This window comes from Eubalaena glacialis, chromosome 5, assembly GCF_028564815.1.
Source record: "Eubalaena glacialis isolate mEubGla1 chromosome 5, mEubGla1.1.hap2.+ XY, whole genome shotgun sequence".
Classification (NCBI taxonomy): domain Eukaryota; kingdom Metazoa; phylum Chordata; class Mammalia; order Artiodactyla; family Balaenidae; genus Eubalaena; species Eubalaena glacialis.
In genome coordinates, this window is record NC_083720.1 from 52,946,883 (window position 1) to 52,970,877 (window position 23,995).

At 46.7% G+C, this 23,995-nt stretch overlaps 1 protein-coding gene across 2 annotated transcripts in view; it reads right to left on the reverse strand.

Moving 5' to 3' along the window:
* SEL1L3 (SEL1L family member 3) overlaps positions 1 to 15,784 on the reverse strand; it is a 99,860-nt gene extending 84,076 nt beyond the window's left edge. For both annotated transcript variants that reach the window (XM_061191294.1, XM_061191293.1), the window contains exons 1-2: positions 15,609 to 15,784; positions 3,233 to 3,803 (exon numbers count right to left, since the gene is read on the reverse strand). In XM_061191294.1, coding sequence (XP_061047277.1) covers positions 3,233 to 3,803; positions 15,609 to 15,776 — 739 coding nt within the window. In that variant the 5' untranslated portion in view covers positions 15,777 to 15,784. The remainder of the gene's footprint in view (positions 1 to 3,232; positions 3,804 to 15,608) is intronic.
* Between the last annotated feature and the right edge of the window lie 8,211 nt (positions 15,785 to 23,995).

Genomic DNA, 23,995 nt, shown 5'->3' on the forward strand with positions numbered 1-23,995 from the left:
CCGGAGTCCAGACAGGGACAGTGGTGGCTTAGACTAGGATGACAGCAAACACTGGTGAGAAGCAACTGAATATGCAGTGACGGGCCGAAGATAAAGGCAGCAGGGCTAGCTGACCTGTCAAAACAGGACGTCAAGTCCAGGTGCGCCCCTAGAGCTACCGGCCTGTGTGGTTGATTTCCTTCCCTGGGTGAGTCGGGCACACGTGTGGCTGGTGAGGGGCAGCAGCTAATGGCCGGTGCCCTCCCCCAAGGGAATGGACAATAAGTGGCCTCAGGCAGGGTGGACCCAGCCGCCGATGGCCCACACGCCCAGGATGCAGGAGGAACAGGTGCATCCGAAGGGCACATGGCCGAGCCTTGGCACACACGTGTCCTGAAAGGCTGCCGGCTTCTGATCCGGGGTGGGTTTACTCAGCGGGGCGGGACAGAAGCCAGCTGCACCTCCACCGACAATCAGCCCACCGGCCCGGCCTGGCACAGTCCCAGCCCAGGAGGTAAGCTGCAGAGCGTCTGGGCGCACACAGCTCGGGGCCTGGGAGCCGAAGCTAAGGCTCTGATGGAGGGGCACTGCAGCCACATTCACAGAACATCGGTGCGTGGGGACTGGGCCCTCTCTTTGCAAAGAATAAAAGAAAAGGCAAGCGAGTCAGGGGGTACTTAGTTCAGACGCAGACGTCTTGTATGACATCAGGCACTTGACACAGAAAACGTCTCCCCCCCCCCCCCACACCAGGGCTGGCTGCAGACTGTGACGAGGCCAGGCCTGAGAGCTCCCCCGTGGCGCCCTGATGCCACCTTGTTGTTCCCACTTGACTCTTGTTCTTCAAGAGCCGAATAAAGAAGCGCCTGCTGGGAACAAGCCAGAGGCCTGGCCCCTTTCCATCGCGCAGACAATATCAAGAACAAAGGTCGTGGACACTCTGACAGGGCTGCTGCAGACACTCTTTTGATTTGTCTTTTTAAGAGAGGGAGAAGAAGTGCTCCCCTTTTCTTAGCCATACAAACAGTTGGTTTTGAGGGTGGATGAAGCTCCCCGCACCTATTTCCAGTGACTCTGACTCTTAGAAAAGGTTTTCCTCTGCGTTATTAGACTGGTTCTCACCCCAAAAGTAATGGACTGAAGGAGGCAGGGAGAAAAAAATCCCTCTGTGCTGTTCCTGAGCCCTGTGAATAAGGGAAGGAACAAAAAAAGAAAAGAAAAGACGTTTCACAGTTTAAGGGTATGTTCAGGAGCCCGAAGTACTCAACCGGTTCGTAAATGACTTCATTTGAAAACTTCCAGCTTGCAATTCAGTCATTCTTCAATGAGAAATATGTGATTTGCCAAACATGAAATGGAATAATTAAGCCCTGACAAAATCAATCGGAGGCAAAGCAAAACTGTGGCTGCGTGTGCCCCATGCTTCCTTCTCCTTAACAAATTAGATATCCCTGCGGAAGGCATTCCAGATGGATACTAGCATGGGGTTCTGCCTGGAAGAGGGACGCACACTGATCATCAAAACGCATGCAGCTCGACGATTTCAGAGGCTTAATTGCCCACCCCACCCTACCCCCAATGTGTGCACACACACAGGAAGGGAATTTGTCTTCTTCTTCTAGTTATTTCTGTATCTAAAGCACTGCACAAACATAAGCCAGACACAGAAGAGGGCTATTAAAATAAAATGTAGGATGAAATTGTCTAGAACTACGCACACTCAAAAGTGCATGTAAAAACCAGTGTAAGCTGAATAAGGTCTGCAGTCTAGTTAAGAGTATTCCATCAACGTCAGTTTCCTGGTTTTGACATTGTACTATAGTTATAGAAGATGTCACAGTTAGGGGAAGCTGGGGGAAGGATACAGGGGACTCTCTCCCATTTTTACAACTTCTTACAAATCTCTAATTATTTCAAAATAAAGAGTTTTTTTTTTTTTTTTTTTTTACTGCCAAATGTGTTGGCTCTACAGCAAGTGGGCTCTGGCCCTTTAAGTTTTCATTATATGCAGGGATGTTTGGGGGTAGCCCCAGGAAATACTCACTGCCAGTGTTCTCACTGTGTCCTGAAGTCACCTTGCTCCAAACCAGTCCTCTTGGAGACTAAGAGGTGTCAGGCACGTCCCTGGGTCTGCTGTCACAGGCCTGTGGACTTCCTCCACCCACCAAGCCTGCCTGGGGGTCCAGCCACTGCAACTCAAAGTCCCACCAGCTCTATCCCTGCTCTAGAGGTTCTCAAGCTTTAAGGTGCATCAGAGTCATGGGAATGTATTTAAAATGTGGATTCCAGGGCCCTGCGCCCCACAGATCCTGGCTGAGCAGGAAATAGATGAGGACTGGAAATCTGCATTTGCAACAAGAGCCCTGGTGATTCTGTTGCAGGTGGTCTTAGGCTCCTACTTTAGGAAACACTGCCCGACTCCGGGCGGGTGCCTGGGAGCATGCCTGGATAGGCTTTCCGTTGCAGGATATGGAGAGGAGCTGGCAGGCGCTCAGCATCCATACAGCAAGGTGCCCGCGCAACAATGGAGAGAACTTCAGCCCCCTTCTTCTAAATGCACGCAGCCAGAGATCTCCAACCCCAGTGCTTCAAAGACAAGGCTGAGAAAGGGCACGGGAGCCTCCTCTATTGATCCTTCAGTGGCTATGACCCTGTGACGTTTAGGATAAAATACAGAGTTTGCATTCTATCATCACTATGGCTACTACTTTTTACTGAGTGATGATTATTGTGCTGAGCACATTTCATTTAATTCTCACAATACTGCCCTGAGGAAATTGTTATTTATTACCCCCATTTTACAGATGAGAAAACTGAGACTCTGCAAGTTACACTGGCAGAAAGTGGCAGAGCCAGGAGTTGAACCCAGGTAGGCTTGGCTGAAAAGCCAATGCTGCACAAAAACTGACACATGTGGGATTTTTGAGGGAGATGGGGAGGAAGATTCTCCTGATCCTCATTTCAGTGGCACTAAAGCTCCTTTCCAATGCAAAGCAGATCCAAGCCTCTCAAGGTACCCCTTCCATGGCTCTTTGTCCCTCTCTCACCTCCCTGTTCAATCCTATTCTCTGCTACTCTGTCTCTTCTCAACACCTTTTCACTTTTCCTCTTTTGTCCCCAAAGTCCAAAATTACAGATTCCATTTGCTTTGTCCCCCACCACTAATACAAGAATTTTCCCCTGCCCTCCTCTTATGATCCAAGCTGTCTGAAAAAAAATGAGAATTAGGTTCCTAGCAAGGCAAACGACCTACCATTCTCGAGAGGGCACTGGGGAATCTTGTTTGCTCGAAGGTTCCAAATATAACCCATGTTCCACTCAAGGCACACCTGATGATCTTTGAAAGGGCGTTCAAAAGGTGGGATGGTCTTCAGCAGGGTATAATTCTTCGCTACAGCATGTAGCAAGTTTTCCTCCCATTTAACATTCAAGTCTCCACCGCTATATCGGTGAGTAATCCAGGCGCGTAGTATCACCACAGATACCGAAATGGAGTGTCTGATGAAATAATCATCTCTATAAACCATGATGCTTGGAAATTTCACATATACTATTTGTGTCCTGCTGGTGTGAAGATGTTTCTCATTCTTCCACCTTTTTTTGTACACGGGAATGCTACTTCTGAACTCAGATGAAACCACTGCTTCCAAATTGACAACACAAGGCTGAGAGCATAAATACTCCACCGAGACTTCAGAAACGTTGCGAACATTTCCTTCAAAGACAGTGAAATAAATAAAGTCTTTGTAAGCCACGCTCTGCTCAGCTCTGGGTATCACCGACGTCGTCAGGGAAGTCTGCCTACCCAAAGATGGTACAAAATTCTGAAAAGAAAAAAAAAAATAGAGAAAGCTTAAAAATGATCATATTAACAGATACGTGAATCATTATTTTCCTGGAAGAAAATAATATCCATTTACATAATGTAATGAAAGTGGAAGATAAAAGATGTCGAAAGCACTACCGAATAATTGGAGAAAAACCAACATACACACAAATGAAGATTAGGCCACATTAAACTCCCTCTCCAGACTCAGTAGCATCTGCTCATCAAGATGGGACTTTCAAATCTACGTGGCAAACATTCCAGAGTTGGTTTCCAAATGACGGAGCTAGTTCACGACAAATCCAGGAGCAGTGAACGTGCCTTAAAGTGAAAAAGAGGCAATCCAGCTCCAGACATTTCCAAACTATTGTCCTGACTTCAAATGGTGGTCAAATGCAGCCAAATCAAAGGATGGGAGAAGAGTTCAAAGTGCACCGGAGAGAACACATATCAGGGATGCCAGCTGGGGCGCTTTTTCTCCATAAGTTCTGAGCTAGGACAGGCATGCATGATGAATGGGCCAGCAAGAGGTTTCTATTGCTCCAAATCACACACAGGCAGGCGTGGACCACAAGCTGTGTTGTCTGATTCTTTCACCATGCATGGCGCCACAGGTGCCAAGAAAGATTTTAGCTGCAGGTTTATTTATCTAGTTCTTCATTTTTTAATTTTTATTTTATACTGAAGTATAGTTGATTTACAATGTTGTGTTAGTTATCTAGTTCTTTAGATGATGAAGCCCTCTCAGTGTGGACTTTCCTTCCAGAAGAAATCTGGAAAGTTTGGTCCTGAAATTAAGGCAATGTTTTGATCATGAGGCACGGATGGATGGATGCTAAGAGCTCTTCTAAATGTGACTTTGAGATTTAGACATCCGTAACACAATAGCAAAAAGGTTACTTTGGACCAATTTACACCCAATAGAATGGCTACTATTTTTTTAAAAAAAGAAAACCACAAGTGTTCGAGAGGATGCAGAGAAATTTGGAACCCTTGTGTATCACTGGTGGGAATGTAAAATGGTGCAGCCACTGTGGAAGGCGGTACTGTAGTTCCTAAAAAATTAAGCACAGAATTGTCATATGATCCAGCAATTCCACTTCGGGGTCTATATCTAAGTTGAAAGCAGGGCTTGGAAGAGATATGTTCATAGACTTACACCAGGTTCACAGCAGCATTATTCATAATAGTTGAAAGGTGGAACCAACACAACTGTCCACTGATGGATGAATAGATAAACAAAATGTGGTATATACACACAATGGAATATTATTCAGCCTTAAAAAGGAAGGAAATTCTGACACATGCTATAATATGAATGAACTTTGAGGACATTATGCTAAGTGAAATAAAAGTCACAAAAGAAAGAATACTGTCTGATTCCACTTATATGAGGTACCAAGAGTAGTCAGATTCATAGACAGAAAGTAGAATGGTGGTTACCAGGGCTTGGGGGGAGGGAAAATGGGGAGCTGTGGTTTAATGAGTACAGAGTTTCAGTTCTACAAGGTGAAAAGAGTTCTGGTGATGGTTGCACAACCATGTGAAAGTACTTAGTGGCACCGAACTATAAATTTAAAAATGGCTAAAGTGGTAAATGTTAGGCTATGAATATTTTAACCACAAGTTTAAAGAAAAAGGTCACTGTGGTCTTCTCCAAAGAAGGAAGAAATAGGGACCTCTTTCTTCAATTCTGGCTTAGGGCTGTAGGAGGGCCAAAGGTGAGTAACACGCGAAGTCTGGAATCAGAGAATCACGTTTACAAATAGCAGACACATGGCAGAACATGGCCTGCACTCCAGTCAAACTAAATGCAAATCCTAAGGGAACACAGCACCAAATGACAGTAATTCTGACTGGGGGCTCTGGGAAAGGCTTCATGGAGGAAATGGCATTTCAGTTGGGCTTCGATGGATGAAGAGAAGTTCTTTAGGTAGAGAGGCAAAGGGAGGACACTGCAAGTGGTGTGAACAGTTTAAGTAGAGACATGAAAGGAGGGACAGGCGGCTGTCCTGGGGGTCTAGCAAGCAGCCGGGTTTGGCCAGAGGACAGAAGGGGGGTAAATAAAGACACAAAAGGACACGGGAATATGAGGGTCACAAGCCCTTGGTGATAAGCCAGCCCACCCCAGTTTTCAGACGAGGACATGGCAACCCCGAGGGGACGTTCTCCGACATCCCGCAGCTGCAGGCTTAGCAGAGGCCGGCCCGGAAGCCTGGCTCCTTTTCCTCATGCCCACTCTGACATTCTCCACCCCACAGCACACACCATGAAACCAAAGATTTGCCGTTCCACAGCTGCCTAAGAACTCCAGGCTGATTCTGCTTTCATATGAAGACAGATACAGCCAGCAATTGTCCACAAGCGATGGTTTATTCATTTGGCCAGATGTGCCGAGACGTGGCCCCCTTCTCAAGATTCAAATCGAGCTATTAAGCCCATAGCAGCGTTTAGCCGAAGCCAGAGACCGCTGGTGCTGATGGGAGCTGGACCAGAGTGGTGCCCATGGGTGACCTGCACTCCTCAGTCCAAATGCCCCCAAGGCTTCCCTTTCTCAGCTCCCCGGAAGGAGACATTTGCTTATTTAGTGAGACAATAGGGAGCAGAGTCCAGGATATGCTGTGGTATATTAACTATCACATTGTGTCCCTTCTCAAAGAATGACTTAAAACCTCTTCCTCGTTCTTTTCATGTATACCTTAATACCTCACCCAGGCCCCGTTCTCCCACTTCAATATTTTTAAATCACATTTTTATTGCTGATGCTAGGAACTCCAGTGAAAACCTCTTTTAAACAGAGCTGTCTGATTTCCTTAAATTTCATTGGAAAGTGCAGTTAATTCATTTACATCTTATTGCTAGAAATGCCCCAGCCCACTTTTCCACATTAATAAGCACAGCATCATGCTAAATATAGTTTCACTTTTGCTTGGTGACCCACAAATTTCCAGACCCCAGGCTCATCATTGTGGAGATGGGTGGTGACAGATGAGAATGAAAAAGGTATGGGACACCTGACTGTGTATTCTCTCCAGGACTTTTTCTTGAAATTCTGTTTTTAAGGAAATCTCCATATACGCATATGAAGATCATTTTGTTTTCACTGGCTTCAGAGTCTCAAGTGAAGTAAAAGTAAATTCCAGGTTGATGGGTCCTAGATGTATGCTATCCGATATGGTGGCCACAAGTCATACTAAGCACTTAAACTGAGATGTGCTGTAAGTATAAAAGATACAATGGATTTCAAACACTGAACACAGAAAAGGATAAAAAAAAATGTCATTAATAATTTTTATACTGATTACATGTTGAAATGATAAGATTAAGATACAGTGAGTTCAATAAAATGCATTACTAAAATTAATTTTACCTGTTTCTGTTTACTTGTTTAGTGCGGCTACTAGAAAATGTGAAATTACATATGTGGCTCAAATTTGTGGCTCACATATTTCTACCCAATGGTGCTATTCTAGATCTGAGGTCAGAGACTTTTCCTGTAAAAAAGGGCCATATGGTAATTATTTTGGGTTTTTCAGCCGCTTGATGTCCATCTAGTGTGGTATCAAGAAAGCAGACATTGACAACACACAAGCCAGTGAGCATGGCTGTGGTCCAGTGCAACCTTGTTTACAGAAAAATGTAGCTGGCCGGATTGGCCCGGGGGCCATAGTTTGCAGATCACTGTTATAGACTATCAAGCTTTTATTCTAGATAGAGTTTTTGTATTATTAGGTATTATTTATTTTGTCATTTTTATGAAAATGTGTTCTCGTCATTATTTTAGATTACAGCCATTTTCAAAGATGACAAGATCATACAATAATCAGCTGAATTAGAAGACCACTTAAAGTGCTATAGAGTTTTAAAGAACACAGAGTGACAGAAGATATACTTTTTAAAGGAACAATCACATGGGGGAAATAAGATGAATAACCCAGTCAGGCATCATTTCCTATACATGTGGTTGATGGGGCTTGATTTGCTATTTTGCCAAGGGTCCCTCATGGGTATGTTGACACCTTGCTAATGTTTCTTTCAATAAAGATCTAAGTAGAATGAGAAGTTGGAGCTAGGCTAGGAAAAGAGGTAGAATTTCATGGTCTGACGGGTCTTCCCTGGCGGTCCAGTGGTTAAGACTCCGCGCTTCCACTGCAGGGAGCACAGATTCCATCCCTGGTTGGGGAACTAAGATGCTGCAAGCCACTTGGCACAGCCAAAAAACAACAACAACAACGAGAATTTCATGGACTGAGATAGATATTTAAAGACATTAGTGTCACATTAGTGACAGCTGGGGAACAAGAGAAGAGCAACTTCAGGGATAGGGTGATGTCCCTAATATGATGGGGGTATGCCAGCCCCAAAGAGGACCTCAGAGTTACTGTATGTGATTTGAGGAGCATGGTCTAAATCCCTCAGGAAGGTTTTGCAATCTTCCTTCTTGTGGGCACCTATGTAACACAGGAAGCTGGCATCTTGCGGGTTGGAGCAGACCCAGAGGGCAGCTGCTACGCCATGAGTCGTGGCTACCTCTGTTATGTACAAAACCAACACCGATTAGAGACACATCACATTCTAAATATTGATTAAGCTGCAGCTGATTTCCTGGCTCAAGTTATGTGTGTGTTATGAGCTATTTCCTGCCAGGAAAATAAGGCAATTAACTTGAAGAGTTTCAGCTACGGGCATGACACGTGTCCAACCTTCATAGGTATTTTCACATGCCAGGTTGCATTAACATAAGCTAAAAATTACCCAAACGTTCCTTTGTTTAGAAATTATGAAGCCAGAGTCCACGTCTTGTTCATTGTTACGTCCCCGGCTTATAAGATAGAGCTCGGCACATTGTAGAGTTTGGCTAAGGGTTTTTTGCTGAAATAAGTACCAGGCGTGGGCATTTCTGCCAGGTGCCTCGGTGGTCCAACTCAGATCAACTGCCCCACAGCCCTGGGGGCACCTGCATATAAACCAAAGCACTCGATCCAATCTTGAATCCCCACGAAACTTTCCTGACATTCACAAGTTCTTTGGGGCAGGTGGGGGGATGGGGGTTGGCACTTCTCTGTTTTTCATCCAGCCTCATTAATCTCCTTCCAAAGAACATTTCACTGGGCCCCTGGGGGTCAGAGTTGACCCGGGGGACTGTGAGGTCAGAGAAGGTGGCACTCGCACCCACCTTGTCCCTTTAGGGTGGACTTCTCCCTTTCAGACAACTGCCCTACATTCTAGAACTTTTCCATTTCCCCAAACCAAAAAATATAAATTAAAAATTTTAAATTTCCTGCCCCTCCACCCCCTGTTGGACTCGTGCTCATCTGGCGAGTTCACCCATGTTAATGTGATAATGAAGAAACACTGCGGTAATGTCACACCTCTGCATTTCTAGGCCAGCCTGGTGGAGATAATACCTTAAAAACAAAGGCCAAATGCACTGCAGCTGTAAGTAAGATAGTTGCGGTGTAAAGGGCACCTCTGTGCCCCTCAAGTTATGCCATTTAGGCAACCACATAGATGTTTCACCTCGGAAGCTGCTGATCTGCTCCGCACACAATGGAGCTGGGCCCTGAAAGATGCCTGAGCCCTCAAACATCTGTTTATACCAGAATGAAGCCCTAATCAAAGTCAAATTTGACAGCATCCCACACAGTCACAAAACATAGATTCCTTTGTCTTTGTGTAATTGTGTATGTTTTGTAATTTTTTTTAAAAAAAGACAGAAATGGGTCATTTCATGTGTGTTCCTGATAAAAGACCCAAAATTGGAACTCTAAATGCATTCCGTTCAGCCTGGGAATCAAGAAACAGATGAACTTAATGTATCTTCTGGATGGAAAAAATAATCTATCAAAACCACCTGAACTTTTTTTAGGATGAGTCCATCTCATTCCTTTAAAAATCAGTAAGAGGAAACCCTATTCAAATAACCTTCCCTTGTTCCAAAGATGTGAGAAAACTTGGCTCTTTTCTCTATATGATCCACTTATTATTTAAGGAAACAGAGAGATTAGAAAATCTTAACTCACGTCACTTGCGTCTCTCTATGGGAAGTCCATTTACACTTACATGTGCATGTGGGTATGTCTGATTGCAAACAACAATTGACTATTTTTCTCATCCTTGTCCATTCCGCCTCACAGTCACCTAAGAAAACCTTGGCTCTTGAGCGCCCTCTCTCCAAACTGGCTGGATCAAACTTTCCAGAGGTCAAAAGGTAATTGTATTGGCTTAAGAGGCCTACGTTTCCGATATCTGCCAACTAGAAATAAGCAAAAATTCTGTTTATGTCAACAAAGCATGCAATTAAGCAAAATGAGGGATGACATCAATATGGACTTCGAGGTCAAGACGAGCCTTGGGAAACATTTCCCAGCCGACCCGTGTGCCTTCCCAAACCTGAGAGCTGGCTAGAGAAACGCCATTGCAATAATGATCAACACTCCTTGCTGTGTTGGATCCTCTCCCCCTTTTAATACCGTTTGATATGCTATTTCTTGCTAACACAAATTATGAGAGGGTAACCAAGTTTGGTGCAGTTTAATTTCATTGAGTACCTACTACGTGCTAGGCACGGGGACAAACACAGTCAGTCTTCTCATTCACTTCTAACCTCATCCTCTCACACTGAATTTCATAGAACTTCTCCCCTCTAACCTCACAACAGCTCTCTGAGGGACACAGCATTCCAGTTAACAGCTGAGGAAATGAAATGCATTCAGAGAGGGTGAGTAACTTGAACAAGAACAACCAGCTACTAAAAAGCAGAACCAAAATTCAAATCCATAGCTGCTGACTCCAAAGCTGGTGATGGTGTGCCTGCTGCCTTCCAGAAACACCCAAAATGATGCCCTCACCTCATCCACTTCTACACCCGTCACCACCTTCTGGTTACAGGTGGGGGAATCTTGGGACTTTGCTCACTCCCGTCTTGAAAGTGTGGGGTGAGGGGCTAAAATCACATCAGATCACCATGCATTATGTCTGGGGAGGGTAGCTGTCATCTTACTCACAAACACACACGCTGCACTGAGCCGACTCCCCCGCTTGGTTCAGCCCTTCTTCGGGTGAGGCTGGGAGGCAAATGACAAGCCACCAAAGCAGAACCTCCTCAGCAATTCCTCACATCCCGCATGTCCTCGTGCCCCTCCGTTCCTTTCTCCGGGGAATGGGATGAGCCAATAAACAGGGTAACTGAATTCACTTCAGGCTATTCACGGTCTACTCCAGTCTATCCAACTTCTCCGTGAATTGCCTGGCTTCTTTACACCTTCTCTGCTACCTTCCCTTCAGCTGCTCCGTTCAGCCAATTGGTGGCTCCCATACTTTTGCCAACGGGCAGCCAGAAGGAAGAGAAGGCAAGAGGCAAACACGGCCAGTTGGGAGATTTTAGGGACTCTGGTTGGAATGAATGTGGCAGCTATTGGCTGATGTGAAGTTAGAGGATGGGTCTCTGTATTTCAAATATCCATAATCACTCTTGCACAAACTGGATAACTGAAGGTCTCTATACCTTGTTTTGAAGTCCCTAGGTCCTGTGTTACACAAAGCAAGGAGTTAATGAACACTTCTGGAGGGATAACTGATGGTCTGTGGTCGCTTACAGAGAATTCTGTACAAGACTCTCACAGCCACTGTCTGCTAATGAGCCTCACATACATCTGTGCCACTAATGCCCTCTTGTTTCTTTGTCTTCTGGTTGTCTCACAAGTGCAAATGTCCACTCAGATTATTTCAGCTCTACAGCTGACACCAATACCAGCCATTGTAAGATTTGTTTTCTCACTTTAGAAAAAAATTATACTTCGAGACCACGGTTCGGAAGAGACAGAACTGCCTTCTCCAAGTGCCATTGTCACAAATGGGGCTGGGCAGTCTCAGGCTGTTCTAGCCAAGTCTGGTGGAAGGTAAGAGTTAACGATGGACGAGAATGGCTAGGGGGTCACTGAGGCAGAGAAAGACCAGCATGGACCCCACCACTCAGCACCCGTAACCTCAGTGGAAGCGGTTTCCGTGACCTTTTGCTTTCAAGACCCCACCCTCTCTGAGGAGGCTCTCTGCATCTTGACCTTTGGTGACCTCAGAATTTGAGGGGCAGCTGCTGGAACCAGGGATCATCTTTTCAGAAATCTGCTTGGCATCGTCCCGTGACTTATCTTTCAGGCCTCGTCACAATTATTCATGCTTTGGCAGTACGCTAGCTACAGTCACAGTACTGTTCTTGGGCTGCTACTGAAGGTTATCTGTCCCAGTCGATGGAGAAGGAATGTGCCCATCACCTCAGGACCCTGTTCTCCATCAGGGTGGCACGGGCTTAAAGGCATCTGACTAGAAGGCCTCTCTCAACCTCTTGAGAACCAGCAAATAGGTAGGGATAACACAAAACAGGAGTCAGTCCCCAAATCACGGACAATTTGTCTTTGGAATACATTCCAAGGCACACTTGGCTATACTCTTGGACACATGTTCATACAAACTCAAGTGCTAAACTCTGCCAGCTGCCTCTGGATTATACAAGGACCCCATCCTTTACCTCTCCATTGTGATGGCAAATATCTTCTGGCTTTACTTTTTTTTTCCCCCCTCTTTAACATCCTGCTTCTACTCTGTGGCCTGGGCTTCCAGCTTTGCATATTTTAGGCTACTTTAGACATGACCTCACATCCTGGCCACTTTCACAGAAGCTGCTAATTTTGAGAACTTTGCTAATGGCCCATACATCTATGAATAAAGGGAATGGGTTACAAGCAGCAAAATCCAGAAGGCAATAAGCTAGAAGGCAATGAATGGCTAGAACTGGGGCTCTGGAAGGAGATAGACTTGGGTTTCAAACCTGGACTACCTGTGTGGCCTAGTGCAACTAACTTAACCTCTCTGAGCCTCAGTTAACTCATCTGAATGGGGATCATACTAGCTCCTGCCTCACAAGGTTATTGTTAAGACTAATATTGGATAATGCATATAAATAACCTAGCACAATGCAAACTATTATTATTACTACTACTACTACTATTATTATTTAGGTTTCCAAATTATGGGATAGCTTTCTTCCTCTAGTGTCTACCTATTCCTGAGGTCCTGCTTAGCTATTCTGCTCGACTTCTACCCTCTATCTGTCCACCCCCCTGCCCTGACTAATCACGTTCTCTAGGAAGTATTCCTTGATGTACAAGACACACACTTATGCATTTTTCTCAGTAGTTTATGCTTTTCATGTGTTCATGCAGCTGTTTTACATTTTCCCCAATTTGCAACTGAATTTCTCCAAGGTCAAGAAGGCTTACCTTTCAGCAGTTTCTCTGGTAGCACATACCTCTCAAGCAAAATCCCTACCAATGGCTAGACCTTTAGAAAGAAAGGTGAAGCCCACCTTCCAAGTCACACTTTTGCTTCCCTGGGTTTTGCAAAACTTTCTCATTCAGTTGAAAAATGGTTTTCTTGTTTATTCAAGTTTTTTTTTGTTTTTTTTTTAAACAGTAGCATATCCGAAGCCCATCTGAAGGAAACACACATACTCAGGAAGCGCTGACATTTCCCTCTCCATGGTAGTTCCAAAATCCATCCCCTCCTTGTCTGCCAAGACATTCATCCATGCTCTAGTTATTTTCCACATTAGTATTTTCTATAATCTTTCTTTTTGGAGCCCTACCTCACCACTTCACTAACTCACCACAGTCTGTCCATAGCATCATTTTTCTCCTCTCTGTGATCTGTTGTCTCAAATCCCCCTTGGTCCATACAGAAATTCTATAAATTTATTTTTTTTTATTTTATTTATTTTACTTTTGACTGCGTTGGGTCCTCATTGCTGCGCGCAGGCTCTCTCCAGTTGCGGTGCGTGGGCTTCTCACTGCGGTGGCTTCTCTTGTTGCGGAGCACGGGCTCTAGGAGCGCGGGCTTCAGTAGTTGTGGCATGTGGGCTCTAGAGCGCAGGCTCAGCAGCTGTGGCTCACCGGCCCAGTTGCTCCACGGCATGTGGGATCCTCCCGGACTAGGGCTCTAGTCCGCGTTCCCTGCATTGGCAGGCGGATTCTTAACCACTGCACCACCAGGGAAGCCCCCATACAGCACTTTTATACTTGCTCCATCATCTCTCCTTGCTCCTGTGGACCACTTAGGCCTTTATTGCTCTTGTTTCTCTGATTTCTTGTAACTGTCAAGAAGCAGTCTCTGCTTGCCAGGTCTTGGTATTTCCACGTGGAACTTTCCTGACCACTTGTACATTAATGTTTCACACACTGCTCTACTACATCATTTCTGCCTCTGTGGGTAACCAGTGCATTGTGGACAGGAATCATCTGTTTAAACTGCAACCCTGTCATCTGTTATGGCAGTTTTATTTATGAGCCTGTGTGCTGTAACCCTGTGGCATAAATATTAAATAATAATATCTCCTGGGTGAAAAAAATCATTCATGTTAACTGACAACTTCTTATAAAAATATGAACTAAAGCCAACCACAAAATCTGGTACTGGCTTATTTTACAATATGAGGAAAAGCATGGATTGCTCAACAGGTAGATGAAGAGGCAGAATTACAATTTGCATTTTTACATCCTCTTGCTTCAAGAAATGAAACATTCAACAAGTAAAGGGTGTCAAAAGAAAGTTGGGCTGAGTGGTAAATGTCTTTGGAATCAAATTCTAATTCCTGCCAGTGTCTCCTAAGCAGTTTTTTGCCTCCAAGAAGAAAGTCTCCAAATAATGGCAATGCCACATAAATGAAAAGAATTCTGGACAATGACACTACTCAATTTTTTTTCTTTTCTTTTTTTTTTCAGCATTCTGTGAATTTCCTATTACATCAGTTTCATGATTCAGCATTTTCCATTTCATTAATTTACAGTAATATATGGCGAGATAACACAAGGTTTCTGCAGGATCCTGGAACGTAAGGTAGGCTGGACAGAAAGGGTGTCACCTCCTGTAAATTTACTGTTGTTTAGGAGAACTCAAAGCAGAAGACAGCAAGCCAGCAAAGGAATTGGGGAATATTCCCCCACCTTGTTCCGAGGGTCTAAATTACTCTGGTATTTTAAATGAGTTGGTTTTGAAAAACAGGTTACTGCCATTTAGTTGATGACTAAAACAAAAGCCAGGAAGTGTGCAAATTGCAAACGGACACGCATGAGCCAAACGTGTTCTCTGAAATGACAATGTTCAAGACGCAGCTAAAGTCCCCACTCTGGCGGTAAGTGTGTTACAAAGAACTAGATTTCTTTCTGTCAGCCGCAACTTGGCTGGAGTGACCATGGAGGAGTTGAAGAGCGCTGGAAATACGAGGTTCATCGCCGGGTGCGTCCGCACAAAACGGTCCGGGCCATGAGGACCGGGTGGAAACTAAAAGGAGGGGCGAGGCGGGTGGCATTCGCAGAGAGAAAGAGGCGAAGTTGGGCTCGGGAAGGAAAGGAACCTCGAGAAGATTGTGAGGGACGCCCAGGGCCGGCAGGGAGGGAGCTGGAGAGCCGTGCGCAGCGGGGAGGGAGGAAACGCGGGGTGGCGAGGCTCCCAGGTGGAGTGGGGGACAGCACTGGGTGTCGAGGGGAACCTGACCCGGGTCTGGAGCGGGTCTCGGAGGGAGAGGAAGGGACCCCGGCGAGAGCGCAGCGCCGCAACTCCGGTCCACGCACCGCTCTCCGCGCCCCGGGTACCCGTCCCAGGTGCCGGGAGCGCCCAGGGTGCGGCGGCGAGGAAGAGACAAAACTAGCCGTGCCGCACCCGCCCGCGAGGTGGAGGTCCCCGGCCGCCCCCACCCGCGTCCCCGGGGCCCCGCGCGGAGGGGAGGACCCGGGCAGGGTCCGGCGCTCACCAGGTAGCAGAGCAGGAGCAGCGCGCAGGCAGGGCGCCCGCCAAGGCCCGGGGGGACGCCGCCGCTCGGGGGGGCCATGGCTGCGGCCCGGGGGCCGGCCGCGAGCGGCAGGGGTTGTTGCTGCTGCTGCCGCCGTGGCCACCCGAGCCCCGCGCCGCGCCGCTGCATGGCGAGGCCGCCCGGATCCGGGCCGGAACAGGTCACCTGGTGCAGGGACCGGCCCCCGCCCGAGGCGCCACCTTCCCGCCCGCCCCCGGCCGGGCCGGCCGCTGCGCGCGGGGCCACCTGCCGCCGCCGCCGCCGCCGCAGCCGCCGCCGGACCCGCCGCCGCCTCCACTGCCGCTCCCGCCGTCGCCGCCCCCGCAGCCCCAGCCGAGCGCCAGCTCCTCCCAGCCTCCCAGTCCCCGTCCCCTCCCTCCCCTCCGCTCCCGGCCCAGCCCGCCTCCCGGCCGCTCCCTCCGGCCCGGCGGGCAGCAGGCGCCCACGCAGGTGGGGACTGACCCGGGCCCCGCCCCCTGGCCGCCGCCCCCCCGCTCCCGGCCAGACCCCCTTTCCCTTTCTTTCCTTTCCTCCTCCTTCCCCACCCCCCTTCCGCGCTCTTTCTCTCCGCGATCCCTCTCCCCGCCCTCCGCTTCCCTTTTTTCCTTCTCTACAATTCTCTCACTCTCACCTCTCTCTTCCTAACCCCCTCTTTTTTGTTTTTTTCACTTGCTTCCTTCTCTCTCAATCCGTTTCCTCTCTCCACTCCCTCCTCTTCTCATTCTATTCCTCTCTTGCGCATCTTCTCTCTCCCACCCACTCCTTCGGCGGGTCCTGCCGCCTAGTTCCCGCCCGTGCAATGGGTTTTTGTTTGGTTGCTTTTTTGGCGAGGGCGCCATTCCCGTCGGGCGCAGTGCGAGTGTGCCCCCGTGGAGTCGCGCCGCGCTGTGGCCCAGCTTCCAGTCTTTAAGGGTGGATTTTGATCCCTACCAACCTCCACCTGTCCACCTGCAGGCGCGGGGCCTCCTCCCTCCGGGCACAGTTTTAGCCCTGGGTGCGCCGCACCCTGCCGGCTGGTTCGCGGCACGTTCTGGATGTTTCCCGAGGGTTTTGTGCCGGGCCGGCGCCGCTGCCGCCGAGCTCTTTGTTTTAATTGTCCAGCGTGCCGGCGCCCAAATCGCGTTTGTATTTGATTTGCATCCCTGTGCCCCGGCTTCCACTTTGGACCGAAAAGAAAATGAATTAATTAGGCCAAGTCAGTTGTGCTCAAGCCCCAAGTGAAAGGCGTGAGGCTCTTGAAGTGCACAGCTTTAAAAAAAAAAAAAAAAAAAAAAATTCAGGCACATCCTCGGCCTTGGGAACACAGGTTGGGACTGGCTGCTCGGCGACCCGGATTCTGCCGCCAGGCCAAGGGGCCCGGCTGGACAGAGGGATCCCCAGCTCGAGCCAGCCCTGGCGCTCTGGGAAGAGAGTGGCTGTGTCTAGCGACTCAGGTAATTGCTTGGGCCCGCGGCTGCTCTGAAACAGTTAACCCACCTTCGAAAGTTCTCAGAAGCTTCCCTTTGGCACTGGTGGATTTGTGCGGATTGGAACTAATAAAAGAATGGGAGTCTGAGAGGATACAGCCCTTTGCCAGTGGAGGTGCCACCATAGCAGGTCAAGTCCCGACAGGCGTCAGGAGAGGCTGGTGGTGAAGATAGGATGCCCCGGGGGGGGGGGGGGTTAGAACAGCTTTGGAATCGCCCGTGCCTGGATATGCCCTCAGCCATCTCAGTACAGCCCTGGCCACGCTCAGCACCTCAGCTGAGTCATCCCTTACCTTTTTTAGGTCACCTAAGGGCTGTGGCCCTGGGTCAGGCTCCTGGCTCCAAGTCACTTACTGCAAAGTCATGACTTATGTCAACTGTTCTCAAACTTCACCGTGCATCCCAATCACCAGGAGGGCTTGTTAAAGCACACATTGCTGGGCTAGAATTGCAGCTTCAGCTGGTCCTGGGTGGGGCTTGAGAAGCTGCCTTGCTAACAAGCTGGGAGGTGATGCTGCTGCCAATCCAGAGACCCCATTTCCAGAGCCACCGGCTGATAAGAAAGGGTCACTCTGCTCCTCTCTCATCCACAGGCCACCACATTAAAGCATTTGAGGGTTTCTTTGACAATGCCTTGTCCCACTTCCACAGACCCAAAGCTCTCAAAATTCTCCTGTGTGATGTAGAAAACCAGTCCATTTATTCTACTGAGTGTCCAAGGGGATAAAAGATTTGGTGGCTTTGTCCTAGATCATGTCCATATTTTTTCTATCAGTATGGTAGACTATACTTTTTAATGTGTGTGGAAGGAAAACTGTTCCAGTTCAAGAGAATAGGACTTCACAGTGTTTCTGGGGTTTCCACCTGTCTTCCTGGCCCTTCCTCTGGATTTTCTCTCCTCCTTCACTGCACCCGGTTTGGGCTGGTCTTCAGAGAACTGAGTCCCTCAGGCATTCAGGATTTATGGAATTGGAGTTTTCAAGCCTGTGAGCTTTAAAGGTTTGAATTTACCTAACTATAGTCAATGTGGAGGCACCCCCTAGGGGCCTGGGCCATTTTTAACCTGGTATAGCCAATGTCTCACTTATTCATCTTCTACTGTGTTCCTACTGTGCATCTGGCACCACCCCAGGCCCTGGGAATCCTGAGGAGCATCAGACATGCAGAAAACTCACCAAAACACAATTCCATCCTTTAAAAGTGACTTTCACATTGCTCTGTGGCCCAGGGCAGGGGGTGATGGGATTGACTAATTCTGTATTGCAGAGGGGTAGAGGAAGAGAAGGTCAGAATTTCTACTCACAGTGGAGTGTGAAATTTTGATCCAGAAGACCGAATCCATTATTGCCCTTGCCTTCTCTCTAGATGTTTGTGTCGGTAATTTGAAGGGTGTGGTCTGATTTCAGAGGGCCTTTATTTAAAAATAGCCCTCTTTTCCATTGTCCTGTGGAAGGGCTTAAAATTCCACTATTACAATTCATTGGTTTGAATTAAATTTTAATACTCCACTGAAATGTGAAGGCCCCTGGGGAGAGTATATTAATCTGGTATTGCTCATTACTGCTGAAGTATAAGTCAGTTCATCACGTCCCCTCTAAAGAGACAGTGAAAGGTAAATGACGCCACACCTGAACACGGGAAAGGACAAAGGCAACGGAGTCTGGAAGGAGGACGGCAGCCTCGCTTATCCAAGCTCCATGGAGGAGCACCCAGGGACCTGGAGGGAAAGGGGCTGGGGAGAATCTGCTTGCCGGGTGGGCACTGAATAACATCCGAGGCCAGTAGTTCTCAGACTCTGAAATGGTTGGAGATCAGAAAAATCTCAGGGACCAATGCAGTTGGCCAGCTATTAACTTGCCAAGTAAAAATATTTAAGCCAAACCATCCAACAAAAAAACAACCCCTCAATACACAATCTTCTATCAACATTATTTCATTAAAAAGACAGGGCATTTTTACCAGCAAAAAGTTAGGAAAGACCTAACATCATAATAAAAGACAGTCCTTTAAACTGAATATCATTTGCTTGTGAAATACTCCTAACTTGTCTTGGTCTTATTTTGCTGTGGATGAGTAGCAACATACCTTCAGATCAGTGCTGTCCGTTGCTGGGCACTTGGAAGCCACATTTCTAAATATTAAGGATGTGTAGGGTCAAGAGATCTGCTCTTACAGAGAGAGCTTACCTAGGGGTTACAGAGGTGGCAGAGAGGCCCTGCACAAACCTAGAGCCCCCAGCTCCAGGGAGCTCCCCTTATGACCTCAATTACAAACTTCAATATCTTGTAATAATCTTTAATGAAAAATAATCTGAAAATATATATATATATATATATATATATATAACTGACTCACTTTGCTGTATACCTGAAACGAACACAATACTGTAAATCAACTATACTTCAATTTTAAAAAGCCACTAAATAAAATTGTAAACATATGAAAAAGAAAAACTCAATCGGTCATTTCTCTCTGCCCCACCAAGCATTGCCTGTAGCCATTTAATCCTGCTTTATTTATTTTGTAGCTGGTTTGCTGGTCAGTTCTCCTCCTCAGATAGACTATAAGCTCCTTGCAAACAGGGGTTGTTTCTTAATCAGCTATGTGTAATCCCTTCATGCCTTGTATAGAAAGTTCCTAGACAAATTCGCTAAATAAAATTGAACCCCTCATCTTCCTTTTTCAATTTTTCTTCCATCCTCCCTTTCCTGTCCCTTTTTATCTTCCTTCCTCCTTTTCCTTTCTTATTCATTACTCTTCCCCCATCTTCTTCCAATAGAACACAGCTTTTCCCCACAGTCAGGGGTCTCTGGAATCCTGCAGCCTCTCCTCTCTTCCATCCCCAACTTCCTTCCTGCAATTTCTGATATTCAGAACATAGACTGAACTGTGACATTTGCCTTTTACATCAAAATAGAAGAGAAGAAAACAAAAATAGAAGGCAACATACTCCCATTCTGATTGGAAGACCATGGCTTTTTTTTCTGCCAAGGGTGACCTTCAGGATTCAGCTAAATCTTGCACACCGTTTTGGGTTTTTTGTTGTGTTTTTGTTGTTGTTGTTGTTTTTTAAATTTTTGGCCGCACCGTGAGACACGTGGGATCTTAATTCCTCGACCAGGGGTTGAACCCGCGCCCCCTGCATTGGAAGGTGGAGTCTTAACCACTGGACTGCCGGGGAAGTCCACTGCACACTGTTCTTAATGTTCAGTACTTCTGTTTTTCTCATAACACCTATTCTTTACCTTCCCTACATCCCTTTTCTATCTCTGTTCTTCCTGTTTTGCAATCTCCATATTGATCAATTACTTCCTACTTCTTCCTTCCTTAGAACATTCCACCGGATAGCATCCTCATGTCTTGGTCCCCAGACCTTGTCTTTCGAGCCTCAGGTCTTTGACTCTGCAGACTCTCTTCCTATGGGCCCCAGAGCCCTCACTCTGAGAAGCTGTAGTGAAGAGGGGATGGTAGTTCGTGTGTCACCTCAGAATTTTCCTGTGGGAATTTGAAGGTGTATTTCTATGGGGATGGTGAAGGTCTTGGAATCACTCGGTCTGTAGCTCTGAAATGAGCTCTATTTCTGGGCCTGTCAGATGAAATGCTGTTGCTCCTAGTTATTTTTGGCTCTTTGCCCTTCTGAATAGGTGCATATTCAGCTCAATGTTCCCCCAACCCTGAGCTGGGAAAAACAGGCAGCTTCCCTTAGCCAAGCCTCCTCCCTCCTGGGTCGGGAACACTTGTCCCCTTAAGCAGCAGCTGTCGTCTTCTCTCTGGACTGCGCCCAGGATGTCTGTGCAGTGTCCAGGTGGGCAGTAGGGGAATCCACTCTCTGGCCACTGATGAAGAGCTGTGTGAGCCGGACATCCCTGGGCAGGTGCAGCCAAGGGTCCAGAGCCTCCTCACTCATACACAGGTCTGCATCCTGCCCTGTGTGGCATGGCTGCAAATCTTCTCCAGCATATCCCCGGGGGAACCTGGGATGGAGGGCACACTTCAGGCTCAGTGAGCACAGAAATATTTGTACACTGGGGGTCTGAGGAAGGAAGGTGCCCTGGGATGCAGAAGGTCCATAGGTGCAAGGATGTCTTTGGCTGAGTGTGTTGAGAAGAACATGTGTGTGGAAAGCAGCAGAGTGGAGAGAAGCTGGGTGTGAATGTGCAGATCTGCTTGGGATGGAGAGTGAGAGGAGAGAGCCACTGGGCACCAAAGGAGAGAATGTCAGTGTAAATAACTGCAGAGGGAAAGTGAGTGCACACTAAAGCTTGGGGAAAACAGCTTGTGTCGACAAGTCCTGACAGTATTTTATAACTACATCTTGCAGCTGAAATCGTGATACTCAGTCAGGCAATAACATTGACTTAGGGCTTTTAGTCTATCCAGTAATACGCAATACCCAGCAAAGTAAAATGGCAATATCAGCTGGGGCGCTTAGTATGGTCCATATAAAATCAAGAAAAGCAGAAAGAAGAGAAAACTAGACCAGAGTCCTCTTAATAGCTACTTATCTCTACAGCTTTTCACTGAGAGATTTCTTTTTAAAGTTCTTATCAAGTATGACTTTGATGCATTAATTCATTTAATCCTCATGACAACCCTGAGAGGGAATAAGCACCAGCGTCATCAACAACCTCATTTTACAGATGAAGAAGCTGAGTCGTCTGAAAGATCCCAGCTCCACAGCTAGGAAGCAGCAGAGCCAGTTTGGATTCAGTTTTGCTCAAGGACTCATGCTCGCACCACTGCACTAAACTCCTGCTGGGAATGGGCGATGGAGAGGCAAGCAGGTGTTGTGCAGCGTGTTGGGGAGTCACACCTGAGTTTTAGGCTTAGGGCACTGTCTGGGCTTCACCCAGTGCTTGAGGACATAGATTGCCATCTCAGACACCACTGTCTAGCTGTGCTGTCCCACTACATCCAGCTGTGTGATGTTGGGCAAATCACTAATCCTTTTTGAAACCATCTCCACGTCTGTAAAAATAAGGATAAAGTCACTGGATCTGCCCATTTACATGGTGTCATGAAGGCCAGGTAATGTAGCACAGGTGGGTGCATTGTCAATTATCAAGCCCTAGACCAGAGTAAAGCATCATATAGATATTATTCATGCTTGCCTACTTCAAAAAAAAAAAAAAAGGGTCGCAAAGAAAGATACATCCCTGATAAGACCATGAAAAATAATAAAAGGTTAATAAATAGCTGTGGTAACATGTCTCCAAAGATGACCCCACCCAGGGACCACATCTCCCATTATAACCTTGCAGGAGAGGAATAAATCCCCCCAGTATGACCTCTGGGGGAAGCCAATGGCCATGTGTGAACTGCGACCGCTGGCATGATGTGAGAAAGCCCAAGCTAGCCATCTGGAGGGAGAGAGACAGCCAGCCTCCAGCCATTCCGGCCCTCTCAACCCAAGGACACACCTGTGAATGAGCAAACCATCTTGCATGCTTACCCCAGTTGAGCTTTTAGATGACTCCAACTCCAGCCACCATCAGGCTGAAACTGCATAAGCATCTCCAAGCAAGAGCTGCCCAGCTGAGTCCTGTCAACTCACTGAACCATGAAAGATAAAAATAGTTTTGAGTCACTAAGTTTGGGGGTTGTTTGTTCACAGCAATAGATAACTAAAACAGTGCCCTAGGCTAATTTTAATGTTTTAACTGAACAGTATAGTTGGCTTTGAGCTTCCTGGCATTCAAAGCAAAAAGGGAGCAGGGTGGATTATACGCACTTCTTATTGTCTTGAGGTACTACGATTTACTTGAATGGATAGTTCATCTGACCCATCTACTTGCAGTCAAATCAGAATGAAAATTAAACTATCTTCCTTACATGAGAATCTCTCCTACCTGTACAAAAATTACAGTTGCGCAAATTCTATGATCTGCCTTGCTAGAGCAGACAGAAGAATTGCAATTGTCATTAACGAAAAAATGTCCCTTGCATCTGGCCCAAATCTTTCAGAATGGAACTCAAGCCCATTTTCTCCTGTTTGGTTCTCAGTGCATCTTCTGCCTCCTGCCTCATTCCCATCCCAAATTAAGTCACAAACGGGCTCGGTGACTCCGGGGTCCTAAGCAGCCAAAATTAATGATTAAAATAGAAATGCTGAAAATAGTTGAAACTGAAGAAGATTAGATGATTTATTCAAACCTTCAGGAAAAATTACTATTCAGCCCAGAATTGAAATTTAGACTTGTGGTTCCTAATCAGCTCGAATGCAGTGCTTCCCTGGTGCTAACCCTCCAAAAAGGGAAGGAAAAAAAAAAAAACGTAAAATATATACATGTGCCTGTGCCTTGTATACTTCAGAACCTCTGCTCTGGAAGGTCAGGAACCATATCTATCTTCTGAATAGTGCAATGTTTAATGCCTTACTGGTGTTTATTAAAGCTTTTCTTCCTTAAGTGACCTTCCAAGTCTATGATAATAAAAGACCTGAGATGAGTGTGAATCAGTGATTTCCATTCTCTCCAGTGTGGCCTTGACAAATGGGACCAGCAGGCAATCAATGCCTGGAACATTCTGGGAAGTCTGGGTTAGCAGGTGGGGTATTTGAAGTGACCTCACTCACTTGGGACCTGAACTAGGCCCAGGCAGCCCTGTAAGGTAGCGAATCTTGTCTTTTGGGCCTTTGACCTCGTTTTCTATACTCTTCCCCTTCATTTGTCTTCACAGTTGGATTTCAGAGTCCTTATGTTGAAACTCTTTGTGGATAGCCTAATGGTTGGGAGAAGGGGCCAGACTCAAATCACATCTGAGTTCCTTATCCTACATTTGCATAAACACTTTCTAATCATTAAGACATTTCATATATGTGTTTCAGTTCATTGTGTCAACAATCCTGTGGAGTAAGTGGTTATGGGTTGAGCTGTGTCCTCT